Raw genomic sequence first — 13,294 nt, forward strand, 5'->3', positions numbered from 1 at the left:
ACTGATTATTAGAGATACTGCAAAGAAACTTGATATGTGTGTGTGTGTGTGTGTGTTCCAGTAAGGAAGAATAGTGATAGAGATAGTAATCCTCTTAAAAATTCCACAAAAGACAAAGTCGATAAAGCCAATAATTCTATGTATAATATTAAATGGCATTCAACATTCCCCACCAAGCAGCTAAATTTTAAACCAAACCAAATACATTCAACTTGATAAACTTCTATGAAGTTTTAGTGAACATCAGTAGGCACTGTATTGGGTGCTAAGGCTTTGTTCCCTCAAATAGGGAAATTTTCTTAAATATTATTTTCTTTTTTTTTTTGAGATGGAGTCTCACTCCATCACCCAGGCTGGAGTGCAATGGAGTGATCTCAGCTCACTGCAGCCTCTGCCTCCGAGGTTCAAACAATTCTCCTGCATCAGCCTCCCCAGTAGCAGGGATTACAGGCACCCACTACCATGGCCAGCTAATTTTTTTTTTTTTTTTAGTAGAGATGGGGTTTCACCATGTTGGCCAAGCTGGTCTTGAACTTCTGACCTCAAGTGACCTACCCTTCTTGGCTTCCCAAAGTGCTGGGATTATAGGCATGAGCCACTATGCCTAGCCAAAATATTATTTTCTTTCTATAGTAAATAATAATGATAATTTCATTTGATTACAATAAGGCCTGAAAGCTATGAAACTATCTAAGACAAAAATCTAAATAATTTACTGTGCAAGTAAAATCCAGGTTGGTTAAGCTGTGGTCATTTTTCTTCCTGGGTAGGCTGGACAAATTATGATTTGAAGCTTAATTCAAAAGAGTTTTTTTCTGTGTGTGCAATAGTTTGGGAAGTTTGTTTCAAGGTATTCTTGCTATTCACAGAAATTTAAAGATTTTTGCTCCATTTCAGATGTCTAGCATTTCTGAAAAAAAAAAAGGATACCGTATTAGATCCTTGGGGCTAAATATTTCTTAACATAAAACTAGTAGGGGAACTGTGGAGAAATCAAAATACAGGAAGGAACTGGTAAAAACATGACAGCTACATATAAAAGCCAAAGCTCTGATCTTAATCCAGAAGGATCCTTTGAGGGCATAAAGTGCTTGCCTAATAAAAACCACTTAAAAGAGTATTGTACACTTAGAAGAGTGAATTTTATGGCATGTGAATTATATCTAAACATATACTTTAAATACATATTTTAAAGTGCTTTGTATACTAGTAACCTTCTATAGGAATGTAATGGGATTGCTGTTTCTGGCTTTGTCATCTCTACCCACAATATTGTCGTGGATTGGCCTTGTGGCACTCAGGCACATTGATGGGTGCCACAGCAGGGGTGCTACAGAGCACTATATTTTCTTTCACTCCATTCATTTTAACAAAATTTTTCGTGGAAATGAGCCATTTCTTGGGATGAAAGACAGGTAGACAGGTAACTGAATTGACAGGCGTAAACAGATTGAAAAGTATCACAGGAACCTTGTTGATATATTGAGGACTAAAGACTATTTTTCAGTTCACGTGACAGTCTTCTTTAGTGTGCCACCTACTGACTTCACCCAGGCTTCTTCCAGTGGAGTTGGGAGTACTTTTCATCTTAGCCAAACAACCTCTGCCCCCTTAGTCGCTCAGCCTTACTGTTATTTCTGGGCAGCCACCTCATCAGAGGGAGGCACAGTGTCAGGAATTATTACTTAGCTTCTCAGGGTAAAGCCAGACATGCTTGCATGATAGACTCTGCCAAAGAATTGCCATAGGCATCCTACTGCACACATCACAGTGAGGATGACAAAGGACCAGATAAAGTAGGTAGACTTTCAAAGACTGTGGACCTCATACCTTAAAAAAGTTAGGCCAGACTTCAAGAGCGTAAATTGATGGGCAAAACTGGAATTTAAAAAACGGAAATAACGGCCAGGCGCAGTGGCTCAGGCCTGTAATCCCAGCACTTTGGGAGGCCGAGGTGGGCGGATCACCTGAGGTCAGGAGTTTAAGACCAGCCTGGCCAACATGGAGAAACCCCATCTCTTTAAAAAAATTAATTAATTAATTAAAAAAAAAAAAAAAAGAAAAACTGAAATAGCCCTAGAATGAACACATCTGCTTTGTCAGGTGACCCTTTGTATAAGCAGGAATGGCTAATAAATAACTGAAGAGTGAGAAAACAACAGGACTCATTTTACTTTTTGTTTCTACACATTCACCTCTTTCTCAGAAGCGCTAAGATATTTGGCTATATTTGAAACTGTAAGAATTTTCTTGTGATAGAAATAACAACTGGAATATTGTTTTAGAACTTTTTCTAAGCTTTATCTTTCCAAAACTGACATCAGTTTTTTAATTTGAGGTCTCAAATTCTAATGATATACCATGGCTAACTCATAATATTTATCCTTTCTGTCCCCTTAGGAGGTATCTGTTCTGCTTTGTCCTTAATCTTTTTATTCTAAACTGCATTAAGTGCTATTCATTGTGTTATAAACTGCCTGAAGTTTTCATAGGATATTTTTTGCTTTTTCCATTAATTTGGGCTATGCTTTTCATCTTGAAAGGGGATTTAAAAATGTTCTGTGACCTCAAAGTAACCAGTAATAAAGCACAAAATATCTATTTAGGGGTACATAGTGATTCTCAAGCCTTTTATCCTTCAATAATTGAGATTTAGCAGAAAATGCAGATGTCAGCAGCATGTGTGAGGAATAGTAGATTATTTCTTACAATGGACATGACTCCATTTAAGCCTCTTATTCGCAGTTTGCCAATGAATATGCACTACCATGCCCCTAGGTATCACTTAAAACCATCTTTTTTCTATTATAGGTTGATGTTCCCTTTAAAAGTGAGAAAACAGAAGCAAGCACCAGGCAAAATTCCCAAGTACTGCTATCAGAAAGTGAAATTTATGATAATGACCCTGAACTTTGTTTCAGGATGCAGGAAGGGTCTGAAGTTTATTCTAATTCACGCCTGGAAGAAAACAAACCGTGTATTGTTTATGCTTCCCTGAACCATTCCATCATTGGAGTGAACTCAAGACACGCAAGACCTGTGAAAGAAGCACCAACAGAATATGCATCCATATGTGTGAGGAGTTAAGTCTATTTCTGACTCCAACAGGGGGCATCGAATGATCAGCGTGTCAACATCATCGTCTGGGACCAATAGGATGTCGAATAATATTTCTCAATTTGAGAATTTTTACTTTAAAAATGTTCATGTTAGTGCTTGGGCTTTAAGGGTCCATTGGATGAATGATTACAATTTCTCCCAGAAACTTATTTGGGAGCTTTTTATATTATAACCTTGAACAAGAAAATCTCTCCAAAACTGATTTATATCATGAGTAGCAGAATAGTAGAACATTTAAACTCAGCTCCATTTCACCCAATATACAAACTCAATCTTGCTTTTGAAGCTCTTGGAAAGACTTGTAGGGAAAAGAGGTTTGTGTTATCTGGATCGGTTTACTACACACTCTTGAAAACAAAATGTCTCAATTTGACTAACCAACCATAAATACAGTAATGATTTTACATTTCAAGTCAATCTTTCATGATAAGAAATTTTTCCTCTGTCAATCTAAGAATGGTGTTTCTTAAATGCAAAGGAGAAATCATTTTAGACTTGATGTAAGAAAATGAAAAGAATAAATAGTGCAATAAAAATATAGAATATACCAATTAGATGTAGAGTAGATGTTCTCCATATCTGGCAAGCAAATGCTTATATCTACTCTCTTAGATTGATAGACAAATACAGGTATTAATGGAGCAGTCAACGTATAGTACATTTATGAATAAAATAGTGACTCACTGTTTGGGTCACATAGACTGATGGATAAGAATATGACATAATGCTGCTGAATTAATAGACTTATGGGCATCCGAATAGCTTAGAAGTTAGTCAGAATAGGTATTATTGGGCAAGTGAAGATTGATAGCTTAAACTGCTTCATGCTTAACTTGATAGCAAGTTAAAGTGCAATTAACGGAATGGTGGAAAACCCAGAATATTTAATTGGTCAGCAGGGGTCAATACGCTTTCATTCACCACATCTGCATCTTGCTGTTATTCTTACTAAGGAATCAGGGCAAATTATCTGTAGTGACATATTTTAGTTTGCTAATCATTTATTTTAAAATACTGAGGTTGCAGCCACTTAAGAGCACAGCAAAAGATGGATTCAGATATTTGGAATTTCCAAAGTACTTGAGTTAAATTATTTCAAAAGTACCCTATAACTTTATTCAACAGTTTGAGGTGATTAGAATTGTCAGGTGCTGCTACTGAATAATGTAATAGTCTTCATACAAAGTGGATAGCAAAGGTTAAAATCCATTTGAACAAATATGTGAGCTGAGCTGCTGTACAAATGAATGTGACCTGTGTGTGTGTGTGTGTGTGTGTGCGAGCGTGCGCATGTGTGTGTGGTGTGTATTTTAGGTGGGGTGGGTGACAACAGAAATGGTGCATGATCAAATTGATATTACATTTTCAGTTTGCTTTTGAAGCTCAAAATACTAGATTAAATGGGTCATTAAAGAAAATAATGTGTGAAATTATGGAGTTGAGAGTATAAGTGGGGTAAACATATACAAAGACAAAACTGAGGTTTTGTGGTGGAGAGAGTTTCTTATATAACACTGGCATTACATTTTAGCTCCTTAGATTTGGGAGTGCAGATATTCTTTTGAGTCACTGTTATTTAGCCAATTACACCTAGAATTTTAAGCAACCAATTCTAGATAGGCTCTTTTAGCCAGGCTGCATTTGTGGACGACTTATGTAAGAAAGACATCTAGCTGCTTGTGGTATTCTTAAAAATAGAAACAGGAAATATGGGGAGGATACATTTAGCTGTCCTCTTATCAGATGAACACACAAAGCTGAACAGTTCCCTTATGATTCTCTCAAACTTAAAAGCAAAATATTTCTGTCTTATTTAGAATATTCTTAGTATGTCTTACAGTAAAGATAATGCTGATAATGATTTCATCTCTATGATTTATTAATATATTTGTACTATTTGCCAAAATCACACATCATTCATGTTTTTATTCCTTTTCAAAATGGTGTCAGAGATATATATGTATTTTCCCAAATGAATCTATTTCACTATTATTTAGGCTTATTTCCTTAATTTATAATGGTTTGAGCAAAAGAATATGTAGATAATTTAATGGTTTTTCACAAATTTTAAGCTTGTTGATTGTTCTCAATAAGAAGGTAAAGTTATTAAAACTTATTTGAAATCAATTTGGCATCTGCTTTTGTACCCCAAAATGTGTGGATATGAATAGAAGACTGGCACATAAAAGCGACCTGACTAACTTACTAAACTGCAGAGCACTAACTTGCAGCACTAAGAAATTCTGATTCAGGAAGTCTAGAAAATAGCTCTTTAATCTTCATCTTTAAAAGACATGCCTGCCAATTTTAATATGTTTCCCAGTGTCCACAATCTGAGAAACTTAGTAGACGTTAGGTTTGGTATATGTGGTTTATCTGATCAGTTTTGTGCACCAACCAAAACTATCTAGTCCCCAGAATGGATTCTCTGGTGTGATCATATCTATTTTGCTAAATATATAAACCTTTTTCAGAGCACTTTCAGGTTTAGCAAAGCTGAGCGGAAAATATCGAGTTTCTATACCCTCTTCCCCCACACATGCACAGCTTCTCCCATCATCAACATCCTGCATTTCAGTGGTATATTTGTTACAATCAATAACTAGAATTGACATGTCATTATCAACCAAAGTTCATGGGTTACATGAGGGTTCACACTTGATGTTGCAATTCTTTGGGTTTTGACATGTATAATGATGTGTATCCACCCATTATAGTGATTTACAGAATAGTTTCACTGCCCTAAAAACCCTCTCTGCTCTACTCATTTATCTCTCCCTCCCAGCCCCTGACAACCACTGCCTCTATTGCTTTGCCTTTTCCAGAGTGTCATATATTTGGAGTCATGCTCCAAGTAGCCCTTTCAGATTTGCTTCTTTCACTTAGTAATATGCATTTAAGTTTCCTCCGTCTCTTATCATGACTTGGTAGTTCATTTATTTTTAAAGGTGAATAATATTCCATTGTCTGAATGTACCACAGTTTATCTGTTCATCTACTGAAGGACATTTTTGTGGCTTCCAGGTTTTGACAATTATGAATAAAGTTGCTCTAAACATTTGTGTGCAGGGTTTTAAAAACATTTCAATTTGAAATTCAGGGGTGCATGGGCAGGTCTGTTATACAGGTCTAGTGTCATGGAGGGTTTGTTGTACAGATTATTTTATCACCCAAGTATTAAGCCTATTAGTGCCCATTACTTATTTTATCTGACCTTCTCCTTCCTCCCAACCTCTACCCTCCAGTTGGCCTTAGTTTCTGTTGTTCTCCTCTCTGTTTCCATGTGTTCTCATCATTTAGCTCCCACTTATAATTGGGAACATGCAATATTTAGTTTTCTGATTCTGCGTGGCTTCTAGCTCCATCCATGTTCCTGCAAAGGACGTGATCTCATTCTTTTTTATGGCTGCATAGTATTTCATATGTACCACATTTTCTTTATTCAGTATTCCATTGATGGGCATTTAGGCTGATTCCCTGTTTTTCTATTGTGAGTAATTTTGCGGTGAGCATATGCATGTATGTGTCCTTATAGAAGAACAATTTATATTCCTTTGAATATATATATATCCAGTAATGAGATTGCTGGGTCAAATGGTAGTTCTGTTTTTAGCTCTTTGAGGATTTGCCACACTGCTTTCCACAATGACTAAACTAATTTACACTCCCAACAACAGTGTATGAGCATCCCTCTTCTTCTGAGCCTTTCCAGTGTCTGTTATTTTTTGACTTTTTATAATAGCCATCCTGACTGGTGTGAGACAGCATTGTTGTGGTTATGATTTACATTTCAATTTTTAAATCCTTTGAGGAAATACCAAGGAGGATGATGGCTGGATTGTATGGTAAGAGTATGTTGAGTTTGGTAAGAAATTGTCAGATTATCTTCCAAAGTAACTGTACCATTTTGCATTTTCACCAGTAATAAAGACTTCTTGTTATTTCACATCCTAGCCAGAATTTAGTGATGTCAGTGTTTTGGAATTTTGCCATTCTAACAGGTGTGTAGTAGTATCTTATTTTTTTAATTTGGAATTCCCTAATGACATACTGTTTTGTATCTTTTCATATAGTTATTTGTAATCCATGTATTCTGTTTGGTGAGGTGTCTGTTCAGATCTTCTGCTCATTGTCTAATTGGGTTGTTCATTTTCTTGTTGAATTTTAAGAGTTCTCTGTATAGTTTTGATAACAATCCTTTATGAAATATGTCTCTTTTTTAGATTGCATGTAGTCTTTTTTTTTCTTTTTTAAATTTTAGATTCAAGGGATGTATGTGCATGTTTGTTACATGGGTATTAGCCCAACATGCTAAATAAGTATCTACATTTTAACAAGAGCTTCAGGTAATCAGTACGCACTTTGATGTTTGTGAATCTTGTGTTCCACTTAACCTTTGTGAACCCATCTTTCTCCACCCAAAGTCAGGTGTGGTAGGACTCCATGTCACATTTATAGGACACACTAATTTAGAAAGTTCTTTTTTAGGCAGAAACAAGAAAGGCCAGAAAGTAAAAATGACACGTGAGAGAGCATAGTGCTATTTTATAGAAGTTTTGCTAAACTTGAGAACATGAGAACTGAAAGTCCTATCCTAGAAATCAACTAGCAGTTTCAAAAATAAATTCTGAGGTTAATCTTTAAAATCAGGCCCCCAAAATAAGAATGAAAACAAAAATAAATAAAAATAAAAAATAAAATCAGGCCCTTATTTTTAAGTTGGTCAGGGTAAACGTGCCATGGCAATTGTTTTATCTGTGCACAATTTATAACCACCTATTATCACCTACCAGTTTGCTAGATTCTGAGGTTATATGGTTGAGAAAGATTTCATTCCTGCCTGACACTGCTTATGATATAGATGAAGAAGTAGATGTTAAACAAAAAATTACAATCCCATTGTTGAGGAGACAGGTGCAAAATATTGTGAAAACACCATCGAATTTTAAGTTTCCTGACTATAAGAACTATGTATTGTTCAGTGGAGTAGCGTTCATGTTCCTGAGACTGAGAGTTTTTGAGGGGACCCTAAATAATCACATTCCTCTGGCTCTACAGATTCTTAACCAATTGACAAATAGAGGAGTCAGATTGGGGTTAATATCAATAGTAAAGATGGATTGACAAGCACAGCTTGGGCTCAAAACTAAAATGTATTTCCTACCCATTCCTCCACCTAATCTTGCTTGACTTTGGGACCTCTTTATAGGAGATTTAGGTCTACAGAAAGATACTTACCCAGTCATTTGGGGAATGTCAGCCTGCTTCAAGTTTCCTTGATTGCAGATGAGAATCAGAAACATAACTACAACCTCCTTGCCTTTGATGCAAGAAGTTCTTTCAGAGGTTAATGTGGTAAAAAGGGTGAGAAGCTCTGCCCATCACACCAGTATGTTAAATCAATCCTCTTTCCATAAGGAGAAGACTGCAGGAGGGCAGATCATAGGAGAACCCTGTATCATGGCTAAGGTGAGAGCATGAGGAAAGCAAAACAATGACTTTTTCCTAGTTCGGGAAAAAGGCAAGTAATCACTGAATGCTAAATTACTGAACTGAATAAATTAAAAATAAGAAGCAACTACTTCTTTCAGGGAAGTCAAATAATGTCATTTGTGTCTTCTCTTAGAGTGAGGAAAAAAGGAGGAGAGAATTTTAATTGCAGAAAAGAGCCATTCAAAACAGCATGGCACGTTCTGAGATTGGCCAGGCACTCAGTGGCTGTAGATTAGGTTACAGGGAGGGACTTACAAAATGTAAGACCAATTTTAGTTGTAATTGGCACTTAAATAGAATGTAGGTAGCCAAAGTTCTTTCCTGTACGTTATACAAAACACTGTGAAAGATCTATTGGCAACAATTTTCTCTTTAAGCTTCTTGGCTGTCACAGATGTGCATAACTGACGTGCTGTTAAAGTCATAAAATTTATTTTTATTTTAGACAATGTTATTACAACTTATCCAAATCTTAATAAATGTTTAACAGTTGATAAATGATTTTAGTTGGGGTTAAATACAAGGAAGAACAGTATTGAGTAGAATTTTAGCAAATCCTATGAGATCATAACCAAATAGAGGTTAGAAACCTCAAACTTTCTTATCTGCCATTCACAATCTACCTTAAAATAATTAAAAATATTAGCTCCAAACTTGGTAATAACAGATTATATTGTTCTTTAAACTTTTGGAAATGTGTGTTTGCTTTGAATAATATGCTATAATATGATTGGAAAACATATGATCCCTAAGTTTATTTGAATAACATTGGTGTTTATTATGCATCTTTAAAAAAAAAAGTTAAGAAGTGAAAAATAAGTAGTAACATTGCCAATCTCTTCCAAGGAAGTATTCCAACTAATAGTGGAGCTAGCCCACAGGTTGACTAACTGATATATGAAATTGAGACCTACGCTTTAGGGCTTTCTATGGCTCATAATCATATATTTATAAGCACTCCACAATATTTTACCTCATAATTCTTGATCACTTGACAATAAGATGTTTATAATGATTGATATCTACCATTTATTTATTGCTTGTCTATGTGACAAACATTGCTCTAAGTCTTTTAAATTTACAACTTGTTTAATTCTCACAATCACCTCATGAAGGAAGTAGTTATCATTCTCGTTCTACTGATCAGGAAAATGAGGCATACAGTCATCAAGTAACTTGTCCAAGTTCTCATCTCTAACAAGTGATAGAAACTAAATCCCATCCTAGTAATCTGATTCCAGAACCTATGTTCTTACCACAGCACCAACTTGAGAAGCAATGGAGAAGAATTTGGGATTGTTTTAGACTCTGTAGCATGCAAAAGAAAGCCTTAGATTTGTGCTGAAACCATCTCAAGATTGTTTGATTAAGCCCTGTTTAAGAGTGGTGATACTTGCAATTGCCCAGTTATCAGTGTTGGGCCATCAGTAGAAGGAAGGAATTGAACTAGGCAAAGATCTGGCACTACATTGGAGAGGATAATACTCATGCTGATGGCAAGGGCAGAAATACAAGCAATAGGTGCCAGTGGGTCATGTTTGGTTAGAAGATGATAATCTACAGAATTCTACAGATTCCAGGTACTATAGACCTATTCCATATGGACTGATAAGAGGATGAATCTTCTTTAAGATTTGGCCTTGGAGTGATTTTGGATTTTTAGGTGCCAGCCCTAATGGCCAGAGGTTTTCTGATTAGTAAGCATTTCTTCTTCTTCTTTTTTTTTTTTTTTTNTTTTTTTTTTTTTTTTTTTTTGATTACAAAATACCTTTTATTTTTAACCCAACTTGTTAAAGGGGCAGATAAAGACTTTGGCAAATTTGATTAACAGCACAAAATAATATTATGCAAACTGAATAATTTATTGCTGGTCCGAGGCTTGCCTTGTTTTACACTTAAGCAGAATTTATACTGTTTCCACAAATAGCAGATATCAACATTTAAAGGAATTTAATAGTGACCTATTCAATAAGGCAATCATCTTGGTAGCAAACATTTATTTAAATCTTACATAACTCAAGCTTTATAAAAAGCCAATATAATTGAAAATTGGGTTCTCCCTCGAAAGCCTTAAGTATTGGAAGCCTGAAACAGTTAATTAAAAATAAGCAAACAAATAAAACAAAAAACCCTGCCAGCAGATCCTGCTGAAATACTTAAAAACAAAACAGCTAAATGAGCTTAATCTTTACAAAAGTTATTGTAGCTCAAAAGCTATAAAATCAAAGTCATCTTAATTCTACAAAGAAGGGAGAGGGTCTTTGACTTCATGCCACCATTTCCTTAGAACCTCATCTTTTTCATCAAATCTGGCCAGGAATCAAATTTCCGTGTGCCCCTGACTTCAGGAGAATTCCTGTTGCAGAAGAGGCCAGGTACAAACATGTAAGAGTAACTGCCTAAGCAAGTAGGAAAATGTTCTGCAATAGTGTGCAAAGAAGAGGAGTTCTGAATTAATATCTGGAACTCGACCTGGACCTTGATCTTGACTTTGAGCGAGATCTAGAACGGGATCTTGAAGTAGCTCTTTTTGGAGGAGGGGCCACAGAACGAGCCTTTGAGGGGTGAACAGGTTGTGGCGAATTGGAACGGGACTGGATTCTTGATATCACCCTTTCCATTTTCTTTGGGGGATCGGGACCGAGACCTGCTTCGAGATTTCTCATACTCATCCTTAGATCTGCTTCGAGAATGTGAATGGAAGCCCCGATCAGACTTGGGCTTAGATTTGCTCTTTGATCTAGATTTCCTGCCTTTTGATTGAGAACGTGACCGACCTTTGCTCCGCGTCTGGAACGGGAGCGACTTTTTGAGATACTTCGAGATCTGCTGCGGCTGCTCCTGCGACTCCCACTTCATGACCGTCTTCTAGATCGACACCTGGATCTGCTTCCAGAGTAAGATCGCCTATGGCTTGTGCGTGGCTTGTCTTCAATAAGCCTAGTATTTCTGCCATTTATTTCTGTACCATCCAGTTTGTCCAAAGCACGCTTCCTGTCAGGGTAGGAGCGAAACTCAATTACACCCTCATTTGTTCGTTCTTTGTGGGCATCCGCATAGGTTACTTCACCTGCTTGTCGCATAAAATCCTTTAAGTCTTGCCAACTGCACCGACTAGAAAGATTTTCTACAATAAGCCTGTATTCTGTATGAACAGGTGGTCCGTATTTGTCTCTGCCAGACGTTCTCGGACTGCTGCATCCACCTGCACCACTGCGGCTTCCGTAGCTGTAGCCGTCGCGATCGCGACGCGGGCCGCGGGCGTGCTCTACGGTCACGCGCTCGCCGCAGAGCTCTTGCCGTACAGCTCGTAAACGGCGTCTTCGGCGTCGCGGGAGTCCTCGAACGCCACGAAGCCGTACCCATTTTTGAGGTTTACTTCGAGGAGGCGGCCATAGCCACTGAAAAAGCGCTGGATGTTCTTCTCCTGGACGTTGTGGCTCAGGCGTCCTATGTAGACGCGCTGCCTGTCCGTGACGGGCAGGGGCCCAAGGGCTGGTTGTTGAACCGCGGAGCGCAAGACAGTAGCCGCGGTGCGGGTGCGGGGACCGCAAAAGCCGGAACACGCGCCTCACACCGCAGCGGCGGCCGAGTCCAGCCACACAGGCACATTTCTTCTTTTGACTTAATTATTGTCTCCTGTTCATGTGAGTTTATTACTCCCGTTGAAACCAAGTGATTACCAATAAGTGGTATAAGAAACTGGCACAGAGCCCAACAGAGTGAAAGAAGCTGGATTCAGAGCCAATGGCATTTTAATGCCGGAATCTCTAACGTAATTCCCATGTAGACCTGGTCCTAGACTGTGGTTGGCTTAAATATTTCTTCAGATAAAAACAAGTATCCAGATATGTCTGGAGAAGAGAATTGAAGAATTAGAGAATCTACAGATTCCTAACAACAGTGATGGGAGAATTTATGGAGCTTAGGCAGACCTGACCTTTCTCACCACAGCTCCTTGGCCCTGGAGAAGCATCGATATGTTGGAAAAACAAAGGAGAAATAGTGACAAAGTCAAAGAGAAGAGGCTCAAGGGTTTAGGAATAAGATTATTGAACCAGGATTGCAGTTAAGGTAAGTTTTGTCATCTGTAAGCTAAAAATGCACCCTAGTGATCATGGGTAAGCCAGAGAGTATCCCATTTGTATAACCCACATATCACACAAAATGTCCTAGTTTTAAACTCTTTTCGCTGACGATGCTTTAAAATATAGTGACCTTGTGGTATACATGATTCCACAAGAACCCAGAACAACTTCCAAGTTCACACAATCTGTTTTTTATTAAAAAAAAAAAAAAAAACACTGCCTGTTCTGCATTGTATCTTGACTATATTAAAGCATCTTAGAAATCTCAAAAAATGGTACTATTAGTAGCTATAACATACTTATCCACATAGTCTCACACACATATACATTCAGACATAAAGATTTATACACACAGACACACACACACACACACAGACACACACAGTTCAAATAATGAAAACTAAAAATTTTAGAATTGCTTCCTCTTAGAGGGAGGAGAGTAGTGTGGAATAATTAAGGATGGAAATGAGACCAGAGAATGTACTTTGGTATAGAGTTTGACTTAGAAATAATGAAAATTATTTGCATGATTAAATAATAATACTTCGTAAATAAAAAGCAATTCCTCAAATTGAAGACAAACTGAAACAAAC

General features: G+C 37.2%; 1 protein-coding gene and 1 pseudogene across 5 annotated transcripts in view; one reads left to right on the forward strand and one right to left on the reverse strand.

Annotated features, from left to right (window-relative positions):
* Window positions 1-5,247, forward strand: part of BTLA (B and T lymphocyte associated) — a 35,810-nt gene extending 30,563 nt beyond the window's left edge. For all 4 annotated transcript variants that reach the window (XM_037745452.1, XM_017547783.2, XM_017547782.2 and 1 more), the window contains one exon: window positions 2,812-5,247. In XM_037745452.1, coding sequence (XP_037601380.1) covers window positions 2,812-3,087 — 276 coding nt within the window. In that variant the 3' untranslated portion in view covers window positions 3,088-5,247. The remainder of the gene's footprint in view (window positions 1-2,811) is intronic.
* A 5,207-nt stretch (window positions 5,248-10,454) lies between these two features.
* On the reverse strand, window positions 10,455-12,225 carry LOC108317381 (annotated as a pseudogene). The gene is made up of 2 exons (XR_001830722.2): window positions 12,191-12,225; window positions 10,455-12,080 (listed from the first exon to the last, which is right to left on the reverse strand). The product of XR_001830722.2 is annotated as a serine/arginine-rich splicing factor 6-like (transcript).
* Window positions 12,226-13,294: the final 1,069 nt, after the last annotated feature.

The sequence above is a fragment of the Cebus imitator genome, unplaced genomic scaffold, assembly GCF_001604975.1.
Source record: "Cebus imitator isolate Cc_AM_T3 unplaced genomic scaffold, Cebus_imitator-1.0 Scaffold201, whole genome shotgun sequence".
Lineage (NCBI taxonomy): Eukaryota > Metazoa > Chordata > Mammalia > Primates > Cebidae > Cebus > Cebus imitator.